At 53.9% G+C, this 26,444-nt stretch overlaps 1 protein-coding gene across 2 annotated transcripts; it reads right to left on the bottom strand.

Annotated features, from left to right (window-relative positions):
* Positions 1-357: 357 nt before the first annotated feature.
* Positions 358-26,242, bottom strand: MAU2 (MAU2 sister chromatid cohesion factor). Of its 2 annotated transcripts, none has more exons than XM_004760863.3 (19): positions 25,916-26,242; positions 18,672-18,689; positions 18,200-18,265; positions 17,429-17,524; positions 15,952-16,046; positions 14,217-14,244; positions 13,762-13,917; positions 12,401-12,547; positions 12,227-12,317; positions 10,961-11,064; positions 10,330-10,407; positions 9,982-10,047; positions 7,928-8,011; positions 6,789-6,838; positions 6,516-6,593; positions 6,247-6,358; positions 4,846-4,936; positions 3,646-3,773; positions 358-3,261 (listed from the first exon to the last, which is right to left on the bottom strand). In XM_004760863.3, the coding sequence occupies exons 1-19, from the start codon at positions 26,189-26,191 to the stop codon at positions 3,187-3,189; spliced, it is 1,839 nt and encodes a 612-aa protein (XP_004760920.1). In that variant the 5' UTR covers positions 26,192-26,242; the 3' UTR covers positions 358-3,186. The 2 variants fall into 2 exon arrangements, with proteins under 2 accessions (XP_004760920.1, XP_004760919.1); XM_004760862.3 differs by having other exon boundaries at positions 7,925-8,011.
* Positions 26,243-26,444: the final 202 nt, after the last annotated feature.

Consider the following 26,444-nt stretch of genomic DNA (forward strand, 5'->3'; position numbering starts at 1 on the left):
ACCACCCTAGGCACATGGAGGCTGGCTGATGTGTTTTCTAGGAACACAGGAAATAGGACACTAGGTGAGCAAGCGTGTCTGGGGTGAGGGCCAGGGAGGAACAGGCAGCTGTGGGCCAAATGTTTGAGGTCCTAGGGGTCCACTCTCCTCCAGGCGAGGCTGTTCTGGAGGAACATCATCAGTAAAGGAGAGGACTCAGGTTTCTACCAGGTCCTCCAGTCTGGGGCCTGGGCTCTGTCGCTCTGCAGAACTCCCTGATGCCCACTCACCAAGCGGCCCCCCACTGCCCTGGGAAGAGGGCAAAAGCTGTCTCTGGAGTGGTGCACAAAAGGGACAACGCAACAAAGACAAAGCGAGTGATGGCTCCTGCAAATTATTTTACTTTGAATATATAGGAAAAGAAATCCACAAATGGGAATCTATGTTCTATGGTTATGTCTTTTAAACAATGTTTTGTATTTACAAAATTTTTTTTCCTGATTAAAAGCACCAGCTGAAGTTACAGGCTGCTAAAACCATAGATATTACAAACCCATTAAAAGACATTATGCCAAACATACTTATTAAAAACCCTTAACAAAACAGAGACAATGCAATCAACAAATTTACCCACTGCACCAGGCAGCCCTTTTCTGATTTCCTTGCCAGTGTTCCCAATAATGGGGTGTGGAGTGCTTACCCCAGGGAGAGGACCCTCGCTTCACCCATGGATGACTGCAAACACCCAGCACGGGGGAGGCAGCGGTGTGCGCATGCGTGCCAGCGAACCTGGGATCTCCCAGCCCAATCCCCCAAACCTACAGGCCCTGAGGACCCCAGGAGGAGGTGGGAGGAACATACGAGAGTCAGAAGAGCTTTCAGTAATTTACCTGCCAACAGGGATCTTTCTGCTGCTCCCTTGCATTGCTATACACTGAAAGGCTTGGAGTTTTTAATCTGGTCTTCCTAAACACTTAGTTATGACACTGTGTAAGGTCTCCCTGGGGGCTCACTTGCTGCCTGTCTTAAATTCTGATGACTGAGTGAGAAACTGTGAGGCACTCAATTTGGACTTGCAGGAAGGTACTTACGACAGCTTTATGTAACCAGAAGATGCTACGGGAAAGGGGAGGTTCAAAGCTTGCACATGCAGAAATGCATGTACACCCGGTTTGGCTTCCATAAAGCTAGAGTGAATATTAAATATCGAGTACTGAATTTTTAGCTGTAAACATAAAAACTTATCCTTAACTTTACATGAACATAGATAACAGAGTGGTCACTAAAAGCACTTTAACATCGGGACAGATGTTAAGTTTTGAGGTTCTTATTTCAACTGCTCTACATAAAAAATGCCCTAGAAGCAAAGAAAGGCTTAAATAAATATGCAGAGACAAACATGATGCACAGCGTGATCGAAGTAATGAGGGTCTGGAGAGGTCAGGCGGTGCGGGGTCTAGGCCAGTAGGGGCAGCCTATGGCAAGGGGAGGGGGGGGGCTCTGTCCCGTGGATGGAGGGGAGGGCCTAGGGGATACCCTTGAGCGGGGGAGGAAGACAGGACAGGGCAGCTCATGGCCACATGTCACACCCTCCTCTGTAGGCCTCCCAGGCCCGGGGAGGGCGGGGTCAGCCAAGAAGGTGGCCCTGAGCAGCACAGGACAGTGCTAGGCTCTCCTGGGTGACCCAGGATGCCACACATATGGTGGGTCCTCTTATGACAAGCCCCGGCCAGCCCATGCCTCCAATCAGCAGCTCACTTTGCATGCCTGTCGCTGGCCCCCAGTGGCCTGATGCTGGCCTGGGAAGGGCACTGGCCCTGCGCAGGGAGGTCTGCTGACAGCCCTGCTTGTGGCTAAGGCACACTCAGGCCTCAGGGCCTGAGCAGCTGACCTGAGTGATCCCAGTGTTCCTTCTGTCAGACACTGAGGCTTTGAAAAGCAGCCCTCACAGTGTAAGGATAACAAGATGCAAACTAACAAGCCACCTGACTAGCAAGACCACTCACCACTCCTCTGTGGGGGGATGCTCCCAGGCACTGGAAGCTGGAGGAGGTGGTAACCTCCACTGCCCCCAATGCCCCCATCACCACGGGGAACTCCCTCAGTTATCCAAGAGGAGCACAAAGAACCAAGCATGGTTGTCTGGGCCTGGCAGAGCCTCCTGGGGTCCAGCTCAGGGAGAGCTTTCAGTGCTGTCCCAAGACCCAAGGTGGGTAGGTCTCCTCATCCTTCCTCCTGAGAGCAGCATGAGGGACCAGGCTCTGCAAATGTCTTCTGCTGAGGAGGCCACAGAGTTGCCAGGAAGCAAGCCCCTTCTTCGTTCAGGCACCCTGAGTTGGGCTGAGGAGGGTCCCCTCTCTTTTCCTCTGCTTCCTGCCCAGCAGTATGGATGCTGATGGGGGAAGGCGGCTGGCGCCAACAGGAGTCTCAGCCCCCCGCCCCAGCTCCATAAATCACCACACACACACACGCACACACATGCACACCCGTGTCTACAAGAACGTGCACCTCCACGGCTGGACACGGACTCCAGTCAAGGTGCAGATGTTTTGGAAGCCGAGTTCCTGGATTCCCCAGGATTTCGAACCAGAGGTCCTGGCTGTCAGATGGGGGGACACTGGGCAGAAAGGCAAGCTGGGAAAGTGTTATGGTAGGATGTGCATTTTTGTCCCTGACATGCGCCATCACTTCTTCCCTCCCATTCTGGGGCAGAAACTGGCGTTTTGCCTCTGGGCTCTGGAAGCTGCTGTGAACAGAGGAAACACTCCAGCCAGGCACAGGGGCCCAGGCGACGGAAGTCACGTGGCAACGCACCAGTGGTACCACCCACCCTGGCAACTGGTACCCCACTCCCCGCCCAGACACGCTCCCTTGAAGGCGTGACTCAGACGTGGAAGCAGAACTGGCAATTCAAGTCCACTTTAAAGGATGGCTCTGGAAAGTTGGCTCCAACATCCCACCTGCAAGCCTCAGCATTGGGGTCTTGTTACATGGTGGGAGTGGCTGGCCAGCCCTTCCTGGGAGGGCGGAATCAGCCCTGCACACTGCCTGGGGACCTGGAAGCTCTGAAGACAGTCAGAAAAGAGGCCTGGGGACACCCACTCCAGCACACCTCCAAGGAAAGCTCAAGTGCCGTCTGGATGGAAGTAGGGGATATGCCGGGCCCCACAGAGGCCCTAAGAAGCTGGGCAGCTCCCTCCAGGAGCCTCACAGGAGGCTGGCCAGGCTCGTATTGGGTCCATTCTGAGCTTGGAACTGCACGGGGGGTGGGCCGTCCGTCCACTGCAGAGGGCAGAGAACACACAGGTGAGGTCTTTCCTAAGAAGGAGCAGAGCTGTGCCAGGCTGCGTGTCTGCTCTGGACTGCTGCTCTCTTTGGGCTGAATGCCCGGCCAGGGCCCTTTCTCCTCCACACCTCAGTCAGTCAGTGCGGCCCCAGGAAGCACCATGTATCACCCACTTGGGGACTGATGCCACCTCTCCCATCCGAGGGGGCCCCTGAGTCTAAGCTGAGCTAGGGATTGCTGGAGACACGCAAGGAGATGACAGCCAAGCGTGTACTTCCCTTCTCAGGGAATGTGCCCCCTGGAGGTCACAAGGCAAGTGAGCAGGCGCTGAGGAGTCACCCAGTACCCCCATTTTACCTCCCCAAACCCAGGTCCTATACCGTGATGAGGTTGTGTTCAGGGAGACTGCAGGCTTCAATGTGGTCCTGGAGCAGTTGCTGGGAGAAGTTCTGGTGCATCTGGGCGGCTTCATGGGCGTCCATGGCATTCCCACAGGCCTTGTTCAGGTCTAAGGGTGGGACACATACATAGGGTGGATCCACCTTGCCCAGCCCCACGTCTTCCCCTTGGACGTGGGTAGAGCCCTAAGGTCAAAGCCCACTCTGCCAGAGAGTTCTTGTATATCTGGCATGCCACCTGCCCTAAGCCATGCCTGTGTCAGGGTCAGCAAAGCCCACTGCCAACAGCGCTCACACATGCCCCCCTGAGCTCCTGAGTCACATTCTTGGAGGTGGGTGAGCAGTGTGGGTGACACAAGGGTCGGCTGGGCAGTGAGAGCCTCAGGGCTGCGCCCTGTGGACTCTGGCCCTCCTGGGGAGGTCCTGGCCAAGTCCCAGGCACAAAGAAACTCACCAGAGCAGAGTACCCAATACCCCCTCCGGAAGCAGAGACACTGCATGGGCCCACAACCCCACCGCACACCCTCTGCCTCCTCCCCAGAGCCCTCGGCAAGACTCTGGATTTTAGGGGTGCCTGGGTGGCTCTTGGTTAAGCATCTGCCTTCGACTCAGGTCATGATCCCAGGGTCCTGGGATCCAGCCCCGCATAGGGCTACCTGTTTAGCAGGGAGTCAGTCTGCTTCTCCCTCTCCCCCTGCTCATGCTGTTTCTTTCTCAAATAAATAAAATCTTAAAAAAAAAAAAAAAAAAAGATGCTGGATTTTAATAGTCCAATCTAAAGAAGGGATCAGCAGTAACGACACTGACACCTGCTGAGAGCCTCCTGGGCACCCAGAGTGTCCTGGCCAGTACCGTTCAATAGGGATGACTGCCACAGCTATTCACGGAGAGGGAAACTGAGGGCGGGGGCTAGGACTCACAGCCCACATCTTCGCCCAGACTCCAAGAAATGGCCTTGTAGAGAGGGCGGACCGCTCCTGTGTGGAGGTGATGTCATGAATAAGCCTAGTGTCTACTGCCCCCAAATGGGGCCTGCCGTGGTGCCTGAGCATATGCTAGAACTGGGAGTGTGGCATGCAGAGGCCCAGTCTGGGCACAAGTTCATCAGGGCTTACCTGAGCTCTTTCAGATTCGGGCTCCCAACAGCCCTGATGCCTGGGCAGGGCTGGCCGTTGTACTCACCTCTCAGCAGGGCTGAGGACCACAGCTGCACGGACATGTCTGGGATCTTGCTAGCCAGCTGCATGGCAGGCACCACCATGTTGTTACTCTCCTGTTGACCGAGAGCAGCCAGGGAAGGGCGTGGGGGCTGCGGCCAGTGGCAGGGACAGCCCAGCACCCATCCACCACCCCCAGCCCAGGCTGTGCCCTCCTGCTGCTGCCTGGAAGGCTCCTACTCCTACTCCAGAGCCCATCTCAAATGACCTCCTCTGATGTACTCTTCAACCGCCACAGAAGAAAATGAACTGCACCCGCTTTCCGCTCTCATGGGGACGCTGCTGGCCCTGCACGAGTCTACGCGCCTTTGTCTCTAACCAGAACATCAGAGGTAGTTAGCTCTGGACCCAGAAGAAGCTGGTTAGAAATGCACATTCAGGGGCGCCTGGGTGGCTCAGTGGGTTAAAGCCACTGCCTTCGGCTCAGGTCATAGCCCCAGAGTCCTGGGATCGAGCCCCACATCAGGCTCTGCTCAGCAGGGAGCCCGCTTCCCTTCCTCTCTCTCTGCCTGCCTCTGCCTGCTTGTGATCTCTGTCTGTCAAATTTAAAAAAAAAAAAAAAAAAAAAAAAGCACATTCAGAGACCCCAGGGCGGGGCCTGGGAGGAGGAAGCAGTCTGCCCTGGTGGGGGTGAGGAGGGCTGAACAGATAGGAGGAAGAGGCAGGGTGGTGTCTCTTCTATATACAAGCCCACTTTCATGGGAGGCTACCTGACATGTGGTTCTGTGGGACACCAGGGCACGCTAACTCTCCAACCCCAACTGTGTGACTTTATAATGCTGCCCCCCTTAATCCTTAGGATGTGCCGAGAGGGGGCGGGGGGGACCTCAACACCCATTCCTGACCCCATGATGACTGGCAGCACTGTTCCGACCCTGCTCAACCTGGGGACAACAAGCTCTGCTGGCCTGGATGCAGGATTCAAGGTGACAGACAGGGAAGAACTCCCAGTGCAGCAGCCACTGGCAGATACTCGCACATAGACGAGAGATTTGTAAACCCTCCAAACCAGCTCCCGAGGCCTAGCTTCAACACAGGCAGGACTGTTCAAAACACAAAAGCGCAATGACTTCACACTGCCCCACAGTGGGCACCTCAAAGATGAGCTCCAGGTGGGTCTCCAACCTTTTCAGAATTGAATAAAGTCTTTCCAAGACCTCAGAATGCCCAACAGAACACGAAAAACTACTCTTCTCCTCGAGACCTGGGTTGGACCTCTGTCTGGAAGCTGCCAGGAGAGGACTCATGGAGCAGTGGGGAGGTTACTGAGATAAGGTCACGGAGGGGCACAGGATACAAACTGCTGCTAGGTGGTAGTACACAAGCACCGTGCTGGTCCCCTCTTGGCCCAGCCCCGGGCACTCACTCTGTGGTTCCCCAGCACATAGAAGATGTGGCCCAGGAGCACAAGGGAGCAGGCTGTGAGCCGGTTCAGGTCCTCTGCATTGGACATCTTCAGAGTTTCTCGAAGAAATCGCCTATGTGAGAACAGATGCTGAAGGCCCATTGGACGCCTTATCAGTAGGCAGAGGCTGTAGCCACCTCAAGGACCTGAGCACATGCTGTCAGGGAGCACACCGAGGGCCAGCCCAAGAGGCGCCAGGCAGGGGCAACCTGTCCTCTCCCCGTACTCACTTGGCCTCATTGTATCGTCCCTGGAAGAAGGAGAAGAGTCCGCGCACGTAGAAAGCTGCTGCTCGCAGGCAGTGTGAGCTGACAAGAGAGACGGGCACACTTTGGTGGTGTTTTTGCGAGTGCAGCAGGTTTCCAAAGGGGAGTAAGAAGAGAGGGGCGAGAGGCATCGGGGACACAGGGCGGATGGGTCCCATGAGCACCGGCGCCACCCCGTGAGCAACGAAAGCATGAAGACAACAGGTCTGGTGGGCACTCAGCTCTTGGGCCGCCTACCTGACAGGGAAGCTATGGTCCGGATTGATCCTTTCCAACAAACTGTACAGCTGTGGCAGAAATGTCAGTTAGGATCGTTTTGCATTTTGAAACACAGGAAAATTCAGCCTCAAATTCACCACTAAATTTGACTAGGGCTGCTTGCATCTTCTCAACCCGAGAGCACCACGCCCTCACCCCGAATCCCATGCCTGAGTAACCTGAGTGGGGAGTGGGGTCAGGACCTTCGAGGACAGGTTTGGGCACTACAGAGACTGCATGGAGCTGTTTACTTCCTAAGCGCCCCCCGCCACCACCTGATGGCAATCATGGCCTCCAGTGTGAGGAGTTAAGGTTGGGGTCCTCACAGCGTTAGCCTGCCCCACATCAGAGGGGGCTGGGTGGTCAGAGCAGTGGCTCAGTCTCAGCCTTTGTATGGTCAGAAGAGCCCAGTGCGGGGGAGCGCGGTGGGAAGACTGGCCCACATGGGTCTTATGGGCCGGGGGTTTATCTGGAGGTGCAGGAATCCTGGGAGGCTCTGATAGGCAGCCACGGAACTGACGTTCTAGGTCTCCTCTGGCTGCCAAGGAGGAAGGAGGGGTAAAGGACATGGCTAAAGTGAGCTGAAGCTGCTTCCAGTGCCCCACAGCACCTCCAGGAGGCAGACACTGGGAAGGCAAAGACACACGGAAGACAAGCTCTCCCATGACCCATCAAGTGTGACCCACAGAGCCCACTCCTAGTCCTAGACGACACTGCCCTAACTGCTAACTGCTGGAGCAGACAAGGCTGGGCCTTCTGCTCCCCGGAGCCCAATGCATCCAAACCCAGAAGCTGGGAGGTTGGCTAACCTTTCTCTAGACTAAAGATAAAATGAAAGGAGGTGGAACAGCAACTAAATCTCGATACTCTGGAGGCAGGAGGCTAGGGCTGGGAGTGGGTAACCCTAGGGCTGAAGGGATGCCCAAGGCTGAAGGGACTCGTAGGGCTGAGGGTCGCACAGGGAACCTGGTGTGAAGCACCTGTCCTCCAAGGACATGCCCTACTGGAAGGTGAAACTTTGGGGCTGCTGAGATCGGCTGGTACCCAGGACCACCCCAACCCCACCGCCCCGAGTAAGAGTTGAAAAGATACCAAACATGAAGCATGTCACCTACTACCTCTTGGTGTCTATTTCCTTCCCGTATATACACACTCGCCAGATTGGTCACGATGAAGGCCCACAGCTCCTGGTGGTTGGTGAGCTAGAATGGGACACATGGACATTAGAGGGCCAGGCCAGGCAGAGCCCCATCACACTGAGGCCACTCAGTGGCAGCTGAGCCATCCAATCCTCCAGGGAAGCTAATCTGGAATCATGCTTTTTCTTTCCTTTCAGACAGATCCCCCTACCTGCCTCCCAGACCCCAGAAACATAGAGCTGTTAGCTCTCTTTACTGTAAAACCATCCTCTACAATAGGAGAAACTTAGGAAACAGAAAAGGAAAATCAGCTGCCCCTGATCCTGCCCTGAGAACACACTACACTTCAGTCTCTTTTCTGCTTGTTTCCCAAGACTGAGACCCAGACACGCCCTCCCTCCACACCACAAGCAGTGACCCCTGCGACCCCAGGGTGGGCTGACACAGCAGAGGCCCGGGCTGGCCCTGGGAAGGCCGCTGTCAGGAGGGTAACAGAGGCTGTTGGGCACCACAGACGCTGCTCATAGCTGCTGGTGGGTGGACCACTGTCCTCAGTTATCGGGAAATGAGGACAGTCCAGCAAGAGACCAATTTGAACAGCCCGAGCAGTATCAGGATCCTGGTTCCCAGCAGGGCGGAGTGAGCACAGCAGTGCAGGAGGCTGGGGCTGCCTAGGAAATGCAGCCCCCCCACCCCGGACCCTGGCATGCACTGAGGGGGCCCAGGAGGTCTTCTGCTGCGAGTATCATGCTCTAGTTTGCTGTAGGACCACAGGAAGAGCACGTGTCTAGGCCCAGGGTCTGAGCGTGTATCCTGGCCGCACCGCTTCCCACGTGGCCTGTAGGAGTGCCGTGTGGGAAGAACGCCTCCCCTGAGGCGCATACTATCAAAGCAGCAGCAGCAGCAGCAGCCCCTAGGTGCACGTTGAGATGGGGAGGCTCACGGCCATGGGGTAATTGCAGGGAATAGGGCAGCCGTGTATGGGTGTCCCGGTACCACTGCAGCCAGCAGTGCGAGCCTCCCAGGGCCCAGACGAGTGGGCAAGGACAAAGAGGCTCAGAAGGCCATGCGAGTGGGTCCCCTGCCCACTCTTCAGACTCTGGCATGCTGCCAGAGGCTCCTCCATGTTGTGAAGACCAACGGCGGGGCTGGCAGCATCCAGAGCCACATGGAACGTCTCAGAGGAGCAGTAATGCCTCTGAACCCAACCCCAGGAGCAAAGAGATCTGGAGAGTAGCACAAGGGGACAGAGCAGAACTCCTCATCTGACAGAGTGCAAAATGCCCCCACCGCCCCCCTCTGCTTGCGCCCCCCTCAGGACCCTGGTGGGGGGAAGTGTTGCCAGCCTCCTTTTCCTGTGGGGACACCAAGGCCAAGGTGGGGATGTGCTTATCTGGTCCTGGAACAAGTCAGGCAGAACCGAGACCTGGCCCCGGGCTATCAACTCCCATGCCTGGGGTGGCCCTGTCTAGGGGGACGCACCAGCTTCCTCCCGGGGCCTGTTGCAATCCTGTCTGAGGTGAGGACGTCGCCCCAGCAGAGCTCCTTTATGACCCCCTGGGGCAATCAGCCTGCCGCAGTGTGAGAGCAGACCCAGTACGGCTGCAGGGGTGACTCCAGGGAGCCCCAGAGCCCTGCCGAGGCACTGCATCTTCAGCTGTAACAGGAGCCAACACCAACCCGCAGGTTATCAGGAAGGCTGGGAACTGAGAGTGCAAGCAGCTGAACAGGTCGTGGCACCAGTGGGCACCGGGCTCTCCCTGACGGAGGTCCTCCAGGTTCACCCCACCCCAGGCTGGCCAAAGGCCTCCTTGCCCAAAGCTATCCCTCGTCATACTGTGCTGCCAGTGCTGGCCTTGCCGCAGAAAGGCCTGGATAAACGGCACGTCACTGCCACGGCCGGCGTCAGGCTGAATGCTGCAGAGTCACCCACCAAGCACGGTTTTGTGCAGAGGTTGTACTCCTCACAGACCGTGCCCGGTTCCTCACTGAGAGGCACCGCCCGCCCCTTGCAGTGAGGGCCGGCACCTTACCCGCAGGGCTGTGGTAAACTGGGCTTCTGCATTGTCCATGCAGTTGACGGAGACGCAGTACAGGCCCTGGAAGGAGGAGGCACAGAGGGCCTGAGGCCACGCAGACTGCCCAGGGCTGCACGACTCGACAAGTGACTGCTGAGCTGGCTACCTCTGCGCTTTACTCCCGCAAAGGCGCATAAAGATGGCATGCTTAATGATTCCCTCCTCCCGGGACCCAACTCCACTCCAACCTCAGATGCTTATCAGAATACGGCCCACTGGAACCATTCTGGGTCCCGCCTGGGGCAGCTGTCATGGGATTTCTCGCTGGAAGGGGGCTGGGGGTGGGCAGGCCCGGGCACTTACCAGCAGTGTGTGCAGCTGTGCCGCGTGGTTGGAGAAGAGCCGGGGGGACTGCTGGCACAGCTGGCAGACCTGGGAAATCTGCCAGGAAAGAGCAAGATCACCGTCACGTGGTCTCTATGGTGGCACCTGGTGTCCCACTGGCCTTTGGGAGACCCCTAAAGCTGACAGGTGTGCCACAAAGTCCCAGCAGATGCATCTGTCACAAGGGCCAAGTGCAGCCCTGACCTCCTTAAGAACAACAACCCTTGTCCATTACTCCCACTTCACCCTCCTTTTCTAACACGGGTCTCAGCCGTACAGCACCTTACCCCTACTCAGGGCCCCCCCCCACTCTCTCAAGAACATAAACATCAGAGAGTATGGATTGGGGCAGGAGGAATGCTAGGATCCCTGCCAGGGAACCCCAAATCCTCAGACCCTGTGTTCTTGGGGCATGCAAACTTTTAGGGAAGGAGCACTGATTTGTCACATCCATCGGGGCCATGACCTAACAAAGTACAGTGAAATGACAAGATTCAGATGTTCTGCTGCCACACACTGGGCAAATTTACACTTTCCCACGGACGACTTCTGAGACCCGGCCAGCTCCAACAGCTCTCCCACCCACGCATGTGGCCTCTGGCAGCATTACCTCCTGCAGCGCGGTGGCCTTATGTCCCGTGACAAGCCTGCACATGATGATGTGCTCGAGCAGGATGACTTGGAAGGAGGACAGGATGGGGCTGCAGTCAAGCACTGGGGGCGAGAGGCGGGGGTGAGCACTCAATGCGCAGCTAGAGGAGACCCAAGGAGACGGACACAGAGCCTCCTCAGGACTCTGCATCCTCCCACCTCCTGCCACACTGGGCCCCTGGCTGCCCAGGCCTAAGCCCATTTGCTCTGCAAGGCACGAGTTCAGCACCAGCTCTGTCACCTCTGTCGGTGCCCACTGCACCCTAGAGTGAGGAGTTCATCTCCCTATCCAGGTGGGAAGACAGGCCCGGAGCCAGGTTTTAGTGACCAGAGCGTTCTAAGAGGAAGAAATCCCTGGAAAGATCCGCCTTCCATCCTCACTCTACTGTGACCCAGGGACATGCTCCATAACGCTCTGCACGCAGTGGGTTCTAGAAATGCTGCAGGAGCCCAGGAGAGTGAAAATGAGCAACAGGCCCCAGGCAGCAGTGAGGGAACCCAGCTCTTGGCTTCCCTGAGAGGCTGTCCTCATACTGGAGCCAGACAGCACCCACAGCCCTTTCCCAGCTCATCTGGAGGGAGAGAACCACCATCCCCGTGGGCTTCGGTTCTCTAGTTCTGAAGGCTCCACCCCCAGCAGCACTGATGAGGGCACAGGATTATCAGGGGTGCCGAGCCAGCCAGGGACATGGACGGCTCTGCGTTCCTACTAATCAAAGGTCCCTGGTCCCACAGGATGGATTAGCTGAGCTTCCAGGAAGAACCCATAACCTCCAGAGGACCTGTTGCTAGTCCGGGACATCTGAGTTCTAGTCCCAGCCTCACCCGGCATGATCCATGTCACAGCACTGAGAACAGACTGCAAAAGCAGCCACCGTCTGTTTCAACTGAGCACTGCTGTCCCAACAGGCCCAGCTTGGGACCCACAAACCCTCATAGTCATCTTGAGCAGTGAGGGGATAGGACAGACATGGCACAAGAGCATTTCTGGCCTGGGATTGAGGATCAAGCCTAAGGCTTGGCCTGGTCTGCTCCAACCAGAGACCGCTCCCATCTTCCAACTGGGTTAACAAGACCCACGGGGTGGGGGATTCATGGTGACTGCTCAAGGCTGCTGTCATTCCGGGTTTTTCAGGCCAGCACAAGAGGTGGTACTCAGGCCACCCACCAGGGGGCGCTGTGACTACATGCCCCGCCAAGTAGAGTCCAGTCCGCGGAGACTTACTTTTGAGCTTCTCCAGCTGCATGAGTGCTTTGTCTGTGTACTTCTGTGCTTTCTCCAGGTAGCCAGCCTGCATGGAGTGCATCACGGTCACCTGGCGACAAGACCAGACAGTGGTGGTCACTGTGATCCTCCTCTCCCCGCTGCAGCCATGGCCCCCGTCCCCTGGAGACTCACCAGGTAAACGAGCACACACATGTGCTCCTTGGGCAGCCAGTGGAAGAGGTCAGCGGGGTTGCTGGGCAGGATCTCATCATCGTGCAGTGTGGAGATGGTCTGGATGCACTGCTGCAGCTGCTTCAAGCACGGCTTCACACTCTTCACCTGCAGTGGGAGAGAGGTGCCAAGAAGCTGATGGGCTGCCGACTCCCACCGGGGCCAGGCCCCTTAGGATACGAGGCCCCCATGGGGTCAGCTAGCCACGTCCTGCCTGTCCAGTCACCTCTCAGGCCCTTCCTCCCAGGAGCTCCTGCTATGCTCACTGCCTACAGGAGACCCACCCCCTGATGGGTCAGCCGGCTCTTGGGGCACAGGGTTGGGCCAGGGAGGTCATTTGGGGGACCAAAACTTCGCCACCACCCACTTTTGGGTCAAATCCCAAGGCCTGAGAGAAGCCTGTTCAAAGACCCTGCTAGAGCCATGTTCCTTCTTTGCTGTAGTGACCCCAGGAGAGGAAAGTAGGGCTGGGGCTGCTGGTTATCCTGAGGGTATGAAGCAACTCCCTGGGAGTCCCGTAGGTGCCATGGTTTATACAGACTTGCCTCTCTATACTGGGAAGCCCTGTCCCAAGGCCCCCCTAGGCTACCTCTGCAGCCATCAGCTCAGCACGAGAGTTTGCTCTATACTCCTGTGTGTCGAGTGTGGTGCTTAGCCCAACAGGCACAGCTGGGTGCAGATAGGGGAACGGAGGAGGCCCCTTACCAATCAGACACCCACTAGGCTCTACCCGTGGCCTCCCCGCACACCAGAGAGGTCCTGCCTGTGGCTGATCACTAGGCCGGGGCAGGGGAGGTTGGATGCAGCGGCACCCCCAAAAGGCTGCGGTGCTCTCGCACACACAGAAGCACCTGCTGCTCAGCCCCACAGGGATTACGGTCTACATCTAGATACAGCTGATCCTGTCAGTCCCTTCTCAAACTCCATAAAGCTGTCACCAGCTGGGGGATGGTGATCAGACACGGCCAGAGCACCTGCTCTGGGCCAGGCACCATGCCACAATGCTCACTGTATTCTCATGGATTCCACAAACTGCCCTGAGATGCCTTCAGCCATCCATGCTCTGAGCACACATCTGTGCCAGCACTACCCCCTCCATGATGCTAGGACAAGGAGACCCCCATTCTCCAGTGCCCTCTGCCCATGGGGACAAAGCACCCGTACCAGACCATGACAAGGTGTGTAGGTAAGGCTGAGCCCCTAATGATAGACATATCACGTGGCCAGTGATAGGAGGCAACAGCAGAAGTGACGTCTTGGCCTAAAGCCCGCTCACAGCCTGCCCATTCCCCAACAGTCCTTGGGTGGGAGGCCCTACGTACCTGCCCGGCATCCAAGTAGTGGGTCACCTGGAGGACCAGGAAGAAGACACGCAGAGACTCCTTCTGGATGGGGTTCCCTTGCCAGTTCTCAACTATCTGTCCACAGAGGGTCAGCAGCGGATGCACTTCCTGTAGCTTGCGCTCCATCAGCAGCAGCTGGGGAGGGATGCATGGGTGCTGGGAGCACCTCTTGGTGCCCAGATCTGCCCCTCTCCAGGGGACCACCAGCACCGTACAGAGAGAGCACAAAACTAACCCGGGGCTGCTTCTTCCTTAGCACAAATCCCTGGAATCAGAGTTTCATTCTGAACCCGGCAGGGGCACCAGAGCCTCACCCTTGCTACAGCCTGCTGTGTATGAGGGTCAGGGACCCTAAGAGGCTACACTGCAGCATATGAGTGGGGCCCGGCCTCAAGTCCTCCACACCAGCCCCCCTTCACCCAGTCTTGACTTACCATTCCTTTGCTGAGCAGGAATAGAGCCCTAGAAAAGAGAGGGTGAGTCAGTCTGTGAGGTCCTGGCACCTCCCAGGAAGACCGTGCTACCCCAATGTTCACAGGGACCCAATGTGCAGCAGTCCCTGGTGGTCTCCAGTGAGGTCTGTTTCATAGGCTGTTCTACTTCACCCTGTCTGATCTCTTTTTTGCCTGGCTAGGTGTTCATAAGGTTCAAAAGCCCAGAAGGCATAAACAGGGGCTGAGAAAGTGTGGAGGAGCGGAGTACAGAATGGCAAGCGTGCCACGAACCCAGCCTGGTGGACAGAGTAAAGGGGCTCCTTGTCAGCGGATAGTACTGGGCAAGCGCTGGTGGGAGGCTGGCGCTGCTGCTTTCCGGAGTCCCTGTGGCTGAGCAGAGCCCACTGGCCCCCAGTTTGTTCAAAAGCAAAGTTTCTGTTCTGCCAGTCTTTATAGAGTGCCTGTGTGCTACGACAGACACTCCCATCCAGCAGGTGCCATTCTCCCCATCTTCTGGGTGAGGAGACTGGGTGAGGTGGGGAGGTCACAGTCACACATAACAGATGTCTATGCTCTAGGCCACCATGTCATTCTCCATTGTTACCTCATGGCCATCGAAATGTAAGGCTGGGAACTTTTTATCAAGGTTCCCACAGTGTCACATGTTAGTACCCTACGTCCGTGGTCAGAGGTTCTGGGCCAAATGATCTGCAGCTGCTATGCTCTGCTGGAGCCCACCCAGGCCGCCTGTCCTCAGTGGCACAGAGACCTGGCAGGAGACACTCTCGAGCGAACATGTATAGTGTTCAGCTGCCCCCATGCCCTGTGGGGCCTGAGTGGTGCCAGGAACCCAGTGACAGCTACAGCACAAAGCGGGCAGGAAAGGCCAGGAATGTGGGACCAGAGTGTGTGACAGCCACTGTCTCAGGGCAGGGTGGCCAAGAGTCCAGGACAGCCTGGAGGAAACTGAGTGACTCCAGTGGGCACTTTCAAGTCTCAAGTTCAGAGAACGGAGTCGGGGACAGTTTTTTCCCAACAGCTCCATGGGCTCAGATCAGCCCCTGTGAAACCAAATGTTCCAGAACCCTAAAGTATACAACAGAATAAGAGCACTGGAGCCTGGTGCCCGCCTACTGCAGAGCTCTTTAAGGGGGGGGAAAAAAAAAGACGTAGACTGGAGGCCTTTACAGAGGGTACACAGTGAAGCACCAGTGCCCTCTGACTCCTGACCACAGTGCACCAGTCTCCAGACCTCGGTCTAAGCAGTTCTGTAGGTAACATGAACTCATGTCCCCTCTTCTATACAAAAGTCCATTTCCTCGATCTCCTATTGTACATCTAAAGCTCCTCAGTGTCCCCTGAGCGGGGACACCGGGGCTGCCCGCAGGCACTGCCAAGCACACCATGTTTGCCCTCCGGGGGCACCACTCCTGCGTCTGTGCCTCCAAGGAACCAGCCCAGCACATCATATGAGCACTTTTTATCTTACGAGACACTAGAACCATGCAAGCTCCGAGAATGCAGGCTGCCCTCCCTTCCAGTCCACTCTCCCCTCCAACTCCACAAACCAACAGGGCAAGGGACATCAGGTGCTGCTTTCATCCTCGTGGTTTTTACTCTGTGCAAAAGCGATCCCCGTTTCTAGCCAGAGTGCCAATGCTCTTTGCTGCCCGGGACCAGACAGCCAGGCCGTCTCCAAGTAAGAGGGAGAGGGGTGTGGAGAGAGGGTGCCTACCGTGTGTACTCGGATCCCACCACCCGGGCGTACTCAGCCCCCACGCCCAGGAGGTCGCAGGCTGACACCAGGTCCTTCTCAAGTGTGTGCAGTTGCTAGAAAGGAGAGAGTAATGACACTTGCTTTACAGTACCTAATACCTGACCTTAGTGCTCTGCCGGTGACTTAAAACTGAACCCCCCCACACACCTACCAAATTGTTTCAGTGTCAGTTTTGAGCTAAATCAACCAAATCATCTCATCACGTTAATTACTTTGGGCGGAGAACTCTACCTCGTCTAGTCTACGGTATAGATGATGATGGCTCAGAGAGGCAGGAGTTAACTCTTACGGGCACAGACCCCCAATACTTTGTGAGTGTGTCACTGCCTTTGGGGGCTAGTCACAGGGGAGGCACCCAGAGGGGCCCCAAGTGAGGAGGGACTCCCTCCGGGATAAGTGTCTAAAGACACTGTGAACAGGAAAGGCTCAACAGGTTCAGAAGTAAGTGCAGGTGCCGGGTCTTGGTCAGGGGTGTCGGCCCCTGCAGGGACCAAGGCAGGTGACTCACAGTCTGGCTGCACAGGCAGGTGACAGGGTTGTCATGGAGTGTGGGCAAGAGCAGCTTGGTAGGCAGGCTGGATCTGAGACAGAAGAGACTGGAGGCCAGCCAATGAGGGGGGAGGTGTGGGCAGAGCCCAGAACAAAAGAGGTGTCCCTCACAGTAGAGCATACCTGTCCCCATCCTGACCCCCAGCTGGCAGGCCTCTCCACTGTGGCCAGGAAGGCCCAGCCTAGAAAGGCCACTACCCCTGGAGTGTGTCAAAGCACTATGTCTGCAGAGCTGAAGGGAGGTTGGGCAGGGGACCTACATGGACACTCATGATCCAATAGGCAGTCCCCTGGACTCTTAGGTCAACTCTTTTTTTTTTTTTTTTTAAAGATTTTTATTTATTTATTTGACAGAGAGAAATCACAAGCAAGCAGAGAGGCAGGCAGAGAGAGAGAGAGGAGGAAGCAGGCTCCCCGCCGAGCAGAGAGCCCGATGTGGGACTCGATCCCAGGACCCTGAGATCATGACCTGAGCCGAAGGCAGCGGCTTAACCCACTGAGCCACCCAGGCGCCCTCTTAGGTCAACTCTTATAATAAAACACAGTGGGTCACTGGCAAGAAATGCTCCCCAAATTTACAAGAACACAGGCCAAAGGAAGCACCAGAAGGGAGGAGAACATGAAGACAAGGCCCTGTGTCAGCCCCCATGGGGATGGACACTCCCACCATCACCCTGGGTGCTGCCTGGGGTGGTGGGTGTCTTGCAGAGGACAGAGGCTGGTTATCAGGTAAAAGAAACATCTCTGTGCCCCCACCCATTCAGTGCAGCAGCCTAAGGAGGGCCAGTGTGTCCTGGAGTTTGTTATTTGTACTTGGGAGGGCCTGCCCCAAGGTCAGGGCTCCTGCTGAGCACCCATCCTTCTTGGCTAGGCCCGAGGTACTCACAGCGAGCTGGAAGAGCAGGCGGCAGTGCCAGTATGGAGTCTGCTGTGAGATCTGGATCGCTTTCCGCAGCAGTGGCTTTGCTGCGTCTACGGAATTCTGAAAGGAAGCAGTCAAGTTTGGGAAGGAAAAAACAAGCCGGAGAGCAAGCTGGATTCCTTATGGAACAGCTGCAGCACCAGAAGGCCACTCCTGTTCACGCTCACCAAAGGATTTGTGGGTTGCCAATTTACTTTATTAATAAAAGAGAAGATTTTATTGGACTCAGTGGCTGAGAAGTTTTTGCATTATTCTTAAAATAACTTCACATTCAACTAAACTGAAAGTAGCTTTAGCCCTAAGTCTTGAACAGTCAAATTAGACAACAAATTGCCATCTTTCCTGTTCTGCAACGAGAGAGAGGGGCCAGGGATATGAAGCAGGCACTCCCTGCTTCCCAGGGAGCCTCATGTGTGGCTGCTTAAAGAAAGGAAAGGTGATTTTCAGCTATGCTTGAGATTAGGAACCAGGTTAAGGCGGCTTATGGATTTGTTTAGAAATGAATCGCCCAGAACCTAGGAACACAGCTATTTTTCAACAGTCTTTGATGGAAAGATTTTGCTGGCCTTCATAGCAAGTGATGACCCATGGATGCTCTATTCCAGGGCATGGGAGGTAAAAAAGGGGAAGTAGTAAAAGCCAGAAGGGAGTCCACTTCTGAGAGCCCCGATCTGCCGTTGTGCCTTTGCCACAGGGAGAGTCACTTTGCTTTCAGAAACCTTCATGTGCTCTTACCTCTTGACAGTATAACTCAGACAAGAGACTTGCTGCTTCAAATTTAACATCTTCAAACTGTTGGATCTAATAACACCCAGTTAAGGAAGCAGAGACATGGCAAAGAGATCAGTTCAAAAGGGCCACAACTTGGAGATCTTACACGGTAGAGGCTGGTGGGACAGGAGCACCCCTGCCTGCTCTGATATGTCAAGTTCCCACCTACTCTTCTAGCAACTTCTATGTCTGGTGCCAGCTGGGTGCAGAGCTAGATGACAGGGCACAGGCAGGAGCATGGCTGGTACCCAGGGACAGGATGCTGGTCTGTAAGGGGAGCCACATCCAAGAAGGCATTCTTCAGCTGAGGCAAAGCCTAAAACTTTGGGGTGCTTCACGGGGGGATTCAAATTTACGTCAAAATCTTTGCTTCCGACCTCCGGCTCCCGCAATGGAGCTTTCTTTAACAGATATGGTACCAATAAGAAAAGGATACTTGCTGCGATATCAACCACTGAAAAGAAAAAGAAAAAAGGATTAATTCTCAGCCAAATACTGGATGCCCTCTTACTGGCCCACTTCAGGGTTTACACAGGATGTCCTATCACCAAAAGCTGCAGGTGTTCAGTTAAGTGGGAAGATGGACTGCTTGGCCAGAAAGGGTGGGCTCACTTTCCCTGCAATCCCATCACCAGAGTGCACCTGGGGGAGACAGAATGAGTACCTGTGGGATTCCTTACAGACAGGAGTTTTCTGTCCTGCTAGCCCCCCAAGTCAGATTCAGAGCCCCCTCCTATCACAGCAGAGATGCTTCAGGAGGACAAGTGCTGAGAGCCCCCGTGTACCACTCACTGCAGTACATGGACAGTCAGCAAATCATGACACAGGAATCAATTGCAACTGGAGAGTGGATCGGGAGGTGTCAGTCCTTCCTGGAGAAATGACATTTAAAAGATGTTTGGAATTGAGCAAAGCTAGCCTCAGAGTGGAGGTGGGAGTGCTCTGAGAAGGACTGCTGTGGGTAAATATGGCCAGATGGTGGCAGGGATGGCTCTAAGACCCTGTCCTACCCTCTGCCGGCATACACATCAGCACCGGGTTCAAATAACATGCTCCCACTTGGGGACTGCTGTGCCCTGCAGCTCCACGTTTCAACAGGAGGTGATGGTCAGGACGTTATGGGCCAGTCCACCACATGAGGTACACCAAGCATGCTCTGTCAGACCACCTAAAACCCAAGCATACGCCAGACACTGTTCTGGCCCATCCACTCGGCCTACAGACATTCACAGAGCCTTGCCAATTGCTGGCAGGAAGATCTGGAGCTGAACAGAAGACCCTGACTCACCATGCTCTGTGGGAGAACAGTGTGTGTGTGGGGTATGATACTTGGGGTTGGGCCTTGAAAGGCGAGGGTGTAGAAAGAGAGGGGGGCAGTTGTCCCTAGGCAAAGAGGGAGTAGGAGGTACTCGGGGCAGAGGAAAGCCCAAGAAAAAGGCAGAGGTCCAGGAAGGTTTGGTTGGAAGGCCTGATGGATCTCTGTGCCATGCATGTGGGAGCACTACCGATGGGTGAGAATGCCCCAATATCACTTCCAGGGCCTTTCTTAGAAGCATAAAACAGAAGCACCCTATCAGATCTGGGTTTTAAAAGTACCTAGAGGTAGCAAAGAGAATGTGAAGGGAGGAAGAGGGGCCGTGGGGCTGCTGGTCTTAGGGCTAGAGATGCCTCTGGGCCAAGGGTGAATGGTGGCTCAGAAAGTCATAGAGGCAGCGAGAGCCTTAGAGCTGCCAGAGATCAGCTGCCTGCAAAACATAGGTGGGCCAGGAGGGGACGCTGTGGGAGAGGGAGAGAGAAACAGAGCTCAAAACCTCCACACCATGGGGCTCCTGACAGACACACACAAACGTGCACACATGCAGGGCCCAGGCAAAAGGCACTCTGCAGCCTGCCTAAATGTCCTCTCCCAAAGCCCCACTGTGTCAGGGACAGGAGGGGTTCAGGGTCCCCGGGGCGGGGGGGGGGGGAAGCAGGACCAGGTTCAGCTACATGGGTGATGTCAATGGAGCCCGTAAATAGAGAAGTCAGGGTGTGCTTTCTTTTCTTTTCTTTTTTTCCTTTAAGATTTTACTTATTTGACAGAGAGAGAGAGAGATCACAAGTAGGCAGAGAGGTAGGCAGAGAAGAAGGCTCCCCGCTGAGCAGAGAGCCCGACTCGGGGCTCGATCCCAGGACCCTGGGCCGGAGGCAGAGGCTTTAACCCACTGAGCCACCCAGGCACCCCAGTGTGTGCTTTTCTACTGAAACCACCCATCCCCACAGTGAAGTTCAGTTCAGGGAGAGAAGCTCCCAAAGACCACCAGCTGGAAGAAGGGAAACCAGTGGAGGAAACTGTGTGACTGGAGATAGGGTTGGGCCGGGAGAGCTGCAAGACTGGTCCTGTGTCAGGGCAAGTCAGTCACTTTCCCAGGACTGTCAGTCAGACAGACAAAAGACTTCACTTCTGTATCTTTGTAACACCTGCAACATAAATACACAAACGAGAAATATGGACACATCAGAAAATATATCTCACAATTAGATACATAGAACACTTTACCTAAGGTGACTACTTTATTCAAAGTTGCCACCTGATCTGTACGGTTTTACTGCGCAACGCTAAAAAATAGCTTTAATGTCTCCTTCTTCCTGATGGGAAAGAAGCCAAAGCGAAAGCTCACCACTACTGGGCAGCCTGCAGCTGCGGGGCAAGGATACAAACTAACCCTCGAGAAGTTCCTGGGGTTACCTTGGGGTTCTCAGGGGAAGTAAGGGTCACCACAGTGCCAGCACAAGCCCCGGGGGGTGGTGGGCTTGAATGAGCCCATCTCTCATGCCCGGAAGACCATCAAGGCTTCTTGTGCCTCAAAATCAAAATAATTGTTTTTAAAATCAGGTTTTTAAAACCACCAAAATGTGCAGAAATAGTTATTAACCACAACTCCTTTCGGATGCAAGCACAGCACTTACGAAGCCAGCCTGCCTCCTTCTGCTGTGTGACCTTGACTATGAGAAAGCCCCTGTCAGCAGCAAGTTGGAAGTGGTCCCTACCTCATGGGTTTGTTTGGGGATGCAATGAGATAGTGTCCCTCAGAAGGCCACACGCGGAGCCTGGCATGTAGAAGGTGACAATAATACTTCCATGATTTCCAAGCAGGAACAGGAAGAAATCAGGGGTTGGAGGGGAGGCAGAGGGGTGAGTTGGTGGAACCGTGAAGGGATGGTTCCTAGACAGATTTCACATCCTGAAGTCAGGGGAGGCTCAGAGAGTTAGTGAAGAAAATAGAAATGAAAACAGGAGGAAGCACGGATCACTCTTCCCTGAAAATGCTTAATGCCAAGTTCTGCAGATGCAGCTTCTGCAAAAGGTTTTGCTCCCAGCGATGGGGCATGGAATTTGACAGGACATGATGCTGAGCAATTAAAGATCTGCTCCAGCCACACCTGTCGATGAAAGGCCCAGAACTTGGCCCTTTCGGGCTTTCAGAGGAGAAAGGGAAGCATTTAATCACTTGCTGAGAAAGTAAACCAGAGATTCTCAGGTTAAATCTGGAAGAGGAATTAAAAAGCATCTGGATGGCACAGTTGGGAGCTGCTTTCTAAGTCAGGGAGCAAAACCACCACTGATAAGCAGCTCCATTCCAAACCCAAAGAGAAAGCAAACGTGGCACCAACAAGGATAACGCCGTCAAAGAAACAAGTGTATAAAGGAAGACAACCTGGATTATAGAAAATTGAGAACAATTCACTGCAGCAAAGTAGCGCTTCCTCCTCTGTGGCTTTCAAATTCGCGAAGTCTAAGATGATGATGCATCTAAGATGATGATGCATTTTCTAGGCCAAGGGATCAAGAGGAATGTGATCAAAAGTTTAGTTAACAGGGTATAGATACACATCTTAGTACAGACACTCAGGTTCTCTTGATTCCACGGAGGACGTGCAAATGACTACAACGGAACTGTCTGCTGGAACCACAGTGTGAAAATAAGGCAAGAGAAGACTGAAAATGCACACAGACACAGGTATGCAGCAAGAGAAAAACCAAGGTGAAAACAAAATGAAAAGGAACACGATATGAAAGAAGCTACAGAAGACAGCTTCACAAATTCTCTAGCCAAGAGATTTCTGAGTAAAGCGACATCTCTTACAACCATGAACTATTTACTCCAGGAGTCCCAGAGCAGCCAAGAATTCTGATACACACACACCATTGCCAAAACCATAATCTAAAAGGAGAGACTCTCAGGTGGAGCGTCCAGCCATGCGCCACAATAGCTACTGAGTTGCTGAGCAGACCCGGGGAATGAAGAAGCCAGCAGGTGATCCAAAGGCCTACAGAGGCAGGAACCAGAGAGACCAACAGCTTTGACCTCAGAGAAAGCTGCTGAGCCAACGGAGAAATATCCTTCATAACTCTGATAGAAACACTTAACAGATAATTCTTTCAAAGTTGGTAGAACTGATGAAACTGATTGGTAAGTATAAAGATTATTCTTTTTTTTTTTTTAAGATTTTATTTATTTGAGAGAGAGAGAGTGAGAGAGAGAGGGGCACAAGGGCAGGGAGGTGCAGAGGGAGAGGGAGAAGCAGACTCCCCATTAAGCAGGGACCCTGATATGGGGCTTGATCCTGGGAATCCAGGATAATGACCTGAGCGGAAAGCAGAAGCTTAACCAACTGAGCCATCCAGGCACACCCCAAATATATTATATACTTTAATATATTCCTTCTACAATGTTTACAAATGTGGCTGAGGCAGTTAGACACTGACAGAAGGCAAACAGAGGGTAAATAATCAAGCCTTATATGTAAAAAAGTGGTTACTGGGGCACCTGGTTGGCTCAGTGGGTTAAGCCTCTGCCTTCGGCTCAGGTCATGATCTCAGGGTCCTGGGATTCAGCCCCGCATCAGGCTCTCTGCTCAGTAGGGAGCCTGCTTCCCCCTCCCTCTCTGCCTGCCTCTCTACCTACTTATGATTTCTCTCTGTGTGTCAAATAAATAAATAAATAAATAAAAATATAAAAAAAAAAGTGCTTACTAAGGAGGCTGGGGATTGCTCAGGAGAGAAAAACAAAAGACGTGAAAATAACAGGGAAGCCAAATGTGATACTAAGTTCAGAGACCCATTAAAAGTTTTACCTAGAACACTCATAAGTTACAGAAAATTAGTTCAGAAAAGAACAGCACAAGGAATGATCCAGGAGAAAAGAATCACTTACGTAAAAAAAAAAAAAAAGCAGAACATGCAACTACTGATTTCACATCGTGAGATTAGCGTCCCATGTTGGAGGTAGAGTTTATTTAAAAGAAAAAAAACTGCTTTTTGATACTTTAGTTTGGCTCCCTAAAAAGAAATTGTAACCTTTTTGGCCATTTGCTCTTCAGGACTAGAAACAAAACACTTCTAAAAGTAGAACATATTAACAATTTTTTTGTTGAGCGAGTGTGGGAAAGGAACCAATAAAAGTTGAAAGCAGCCTGATTGGGGGAAAATCAAAAGACTAATAAAGAATGAAGATTCAAGAAACATATTTGTGTTGCAACACAATGGAAGATTACATACAATTGCAGAAGAAAAACAGCACTGAGAACAGCACTTTAACTGAAATCTGGACAAATTCCTAGCTGTGGATGCAACTGACAGAAAGGAAGCGATTTCCAAGTATAACATTAGTGTGAGTGCAGAGGGGACCTTGTGGCTCTGTGGGAAACCCCGCAAGATTCAAGGTTCTGTAAAATCAAGGGAAGACATTTCACAAGCATAAGAGATTAAATTATGGGTCCAAAAGCCCAGCGGCTACAAAGAAGCAATCTGAGGCATGGCTGCTTCCGAACTCCACCGGGTGGGCAAAATGGGACAATATACACAGCAAATAGGAACCACTGCTAGAAAAAGACTGAATAACCCTCAAGATGAGGGAGGGGAGGGAAGGATATGTTGTGAATCCAGAGAAGGGAGAGATTCAGAACCACTCTTTACTGAAGGCACAGGGCTACCGGGCCAGAGCAGTCAGCCTCCAGCATGCCCACACCCAGGAGAGTCTGGAGCTTCATCTGATCTCTCCCTCATCACTGCCTAGGAGAGACTGTACACCAACTGGTCACAGCTCAGGCATTCCTTGGGATCGACCTGACACCTTGAGTCATTTTCCAGGTTCGCTTTCTCCATCCCATTCAGGCCTCCTCAAGTGTCACTCTTACAAATAGATTTCACTACCTTTGCCAAAAAAAAGCACCATCTTTTCACCCTGGACCATATTTTCCATGGTTCTTCTATCATGGCTTTCCCTTTTACTACATATTTAGTATTTGTCTCTTTCACATGAAAACACAAGCTCACGCTCACATTAACAGGGACTATTTTAGTCATCACTGATCTACAGCACCTAGAATAGAGCTTAGCACCTGGTATGAGCTGAATAAGTATCTGCTGAATGAATAAAAGGGATAAAAAAATTCATAAAAACAATAATGACTTATTGTCTAGGCATTGAAGCTGGAGATCCTGAGCCCAGGTTTGAGCCACTTTTGTTAATAACTTGATGTGTAGCTTTAGGCAAATCACTTTATCTCTCGAGACCCCTACTGCCTCACTCCTAAAACAAGGAAGGTGATCAAGCAAGGACTAAAGACCCCTTCCAACTCTACATTCTGCAAAACAAACATTTGATATCCTCCCAAAGGCAACTCACTACTGGCCACAGGTGGGCTGGGATTTACCTCAGATCAATACATTTCAAAAACTTAAGTTGATTCTTTTTAAGGAATCAGTTAAGTCAAATAAAGCTGGATAAATGGCAAATGGGGGCCTGGTCTGATGGGAGCACAATGTTGCTGTGACAAGAAACAACACCAAGGGCAGAAGGGTCACAATGACAGCCACTTTCCCACATCCTTTGAAGCACCAAGATCCCACAAGTCAAGTTGGGGGAGATGGTGTCTCTCTTCTGAAGGGGAGAGAGGAATGAATGATTGGAGGAGGAGAAGTCACCAGGGATACAGAGAGAGCAGGGGCTTGGAGATCATCCCCCATTCCACCCCACCGAACCAAGTGGTCCTGGAACCTAGGCCCCCGTCAGTCCTGCCTTAGAGGATTTTAACCTCTTTGAGCCTCAGCCCGTCGCCTGTGACACCCTGCATCAGTGATTGGGGCACAATACCCTCCAGACACTTAACAGACTTCCAGGTCCAGGGAGAGAAGCCCTTCTTAGATTTCCTGAGAGCCCAAACTTCAGATTCTCAAGGGATGCTTGTACTGTCACCCTGACCCTCTCCTATTCTGAGTCACGTCAGGAGGGAGCGTTGAGGCTGAAGCTCCAGGGGCTGAGCCCTGAGGAGCTGGAAGCTGCAGATCCCACTGGCCGATCTGGTGGCCTTCCCTAAGGCGCCAACAGATGATATGCTCCTGAAATCCTGAAGAATCTGGGGACCTTGTTGTTCCTGACAAGAGACAACTCTCGAGTACCCTGAGCGGGGTCCTGGTACCCTGCCTGTCACCAAAGACATTAAGTAAGGTACAGAGAGAGGCCCTTGGGGTCCCTGAGAGGCTGGCGGTTTCGGGGTCCTGCTGCCCATGCCGAAGTCGCGCCCCAGGTCCCCGAAGAGAGGCCAGGCGGCCCCTGCCCGCTGGGGTCGCAGTGTGTCAGGCCAGGCCCCGAAAAGAGCCCGCGCCTCCTCCCTCGCGGCCGGGTCCGCGCTCACCGCCTTCTCCAGGTGGCTGCGCGCCTGCTCGCTGTTCTTGGTGTGGTGGTAGAGCACGGAACCGAGCTGCAAGTGCGTGCGGGCCTCGATGCGCTGCGGGGGCTTGAAGGGGAACACGGCCTGCAGGCAGTGCACACACAAGCGGATCTTGGGAGGGCTGGAAGTTCGGAAGTGCTCGGCGAAGCCCAGAAGCGCCAGGTACCACGACTCGGCCGCCTCCGCCTGCGCTGCCTGGGCCGCCGCCGCCTGGGCCGCCGCCGCCGCTTGAGCCGCCATTTTGGCCTCCACAACAACAAGCCGCCACCACAGGGAGGCGGAAGCAGGCGCGCGGGGCGGGGCCGGGGAAACCCTTCTCACGTCTCTCGCGATAGCTGCCTAATAAAGCATTCTGGAACATGTAGTTCGTCTTTGGAGTGGCCGCGGCTCCGGGGAAGTGTGCGAAAAGTCAGTGCCCTGTGGTCCACGGGACTGAGAAAAGACATTGCAAATCGACTGGGGTTTGTTTTTCTTGGGAAACGACCCCAGGTAT

The sequence above is a fragment of the Mustela putorius genome, unplaced genomic scaffold (assembly GCF_011764305.1).
Source record: "Mustela putorius furo isolate JIRA1106 unplaced genomic scaffold, ASM1176430v1.1 tig00000095_pilon_pilon_pilon, whole genome shotgun sequence".
Lineage (NCBI taxonomy): Eukaryota > Metazoa > Chordata > Mammalia > Carnivora > Mustelidae > Mustela > Mustela putorius.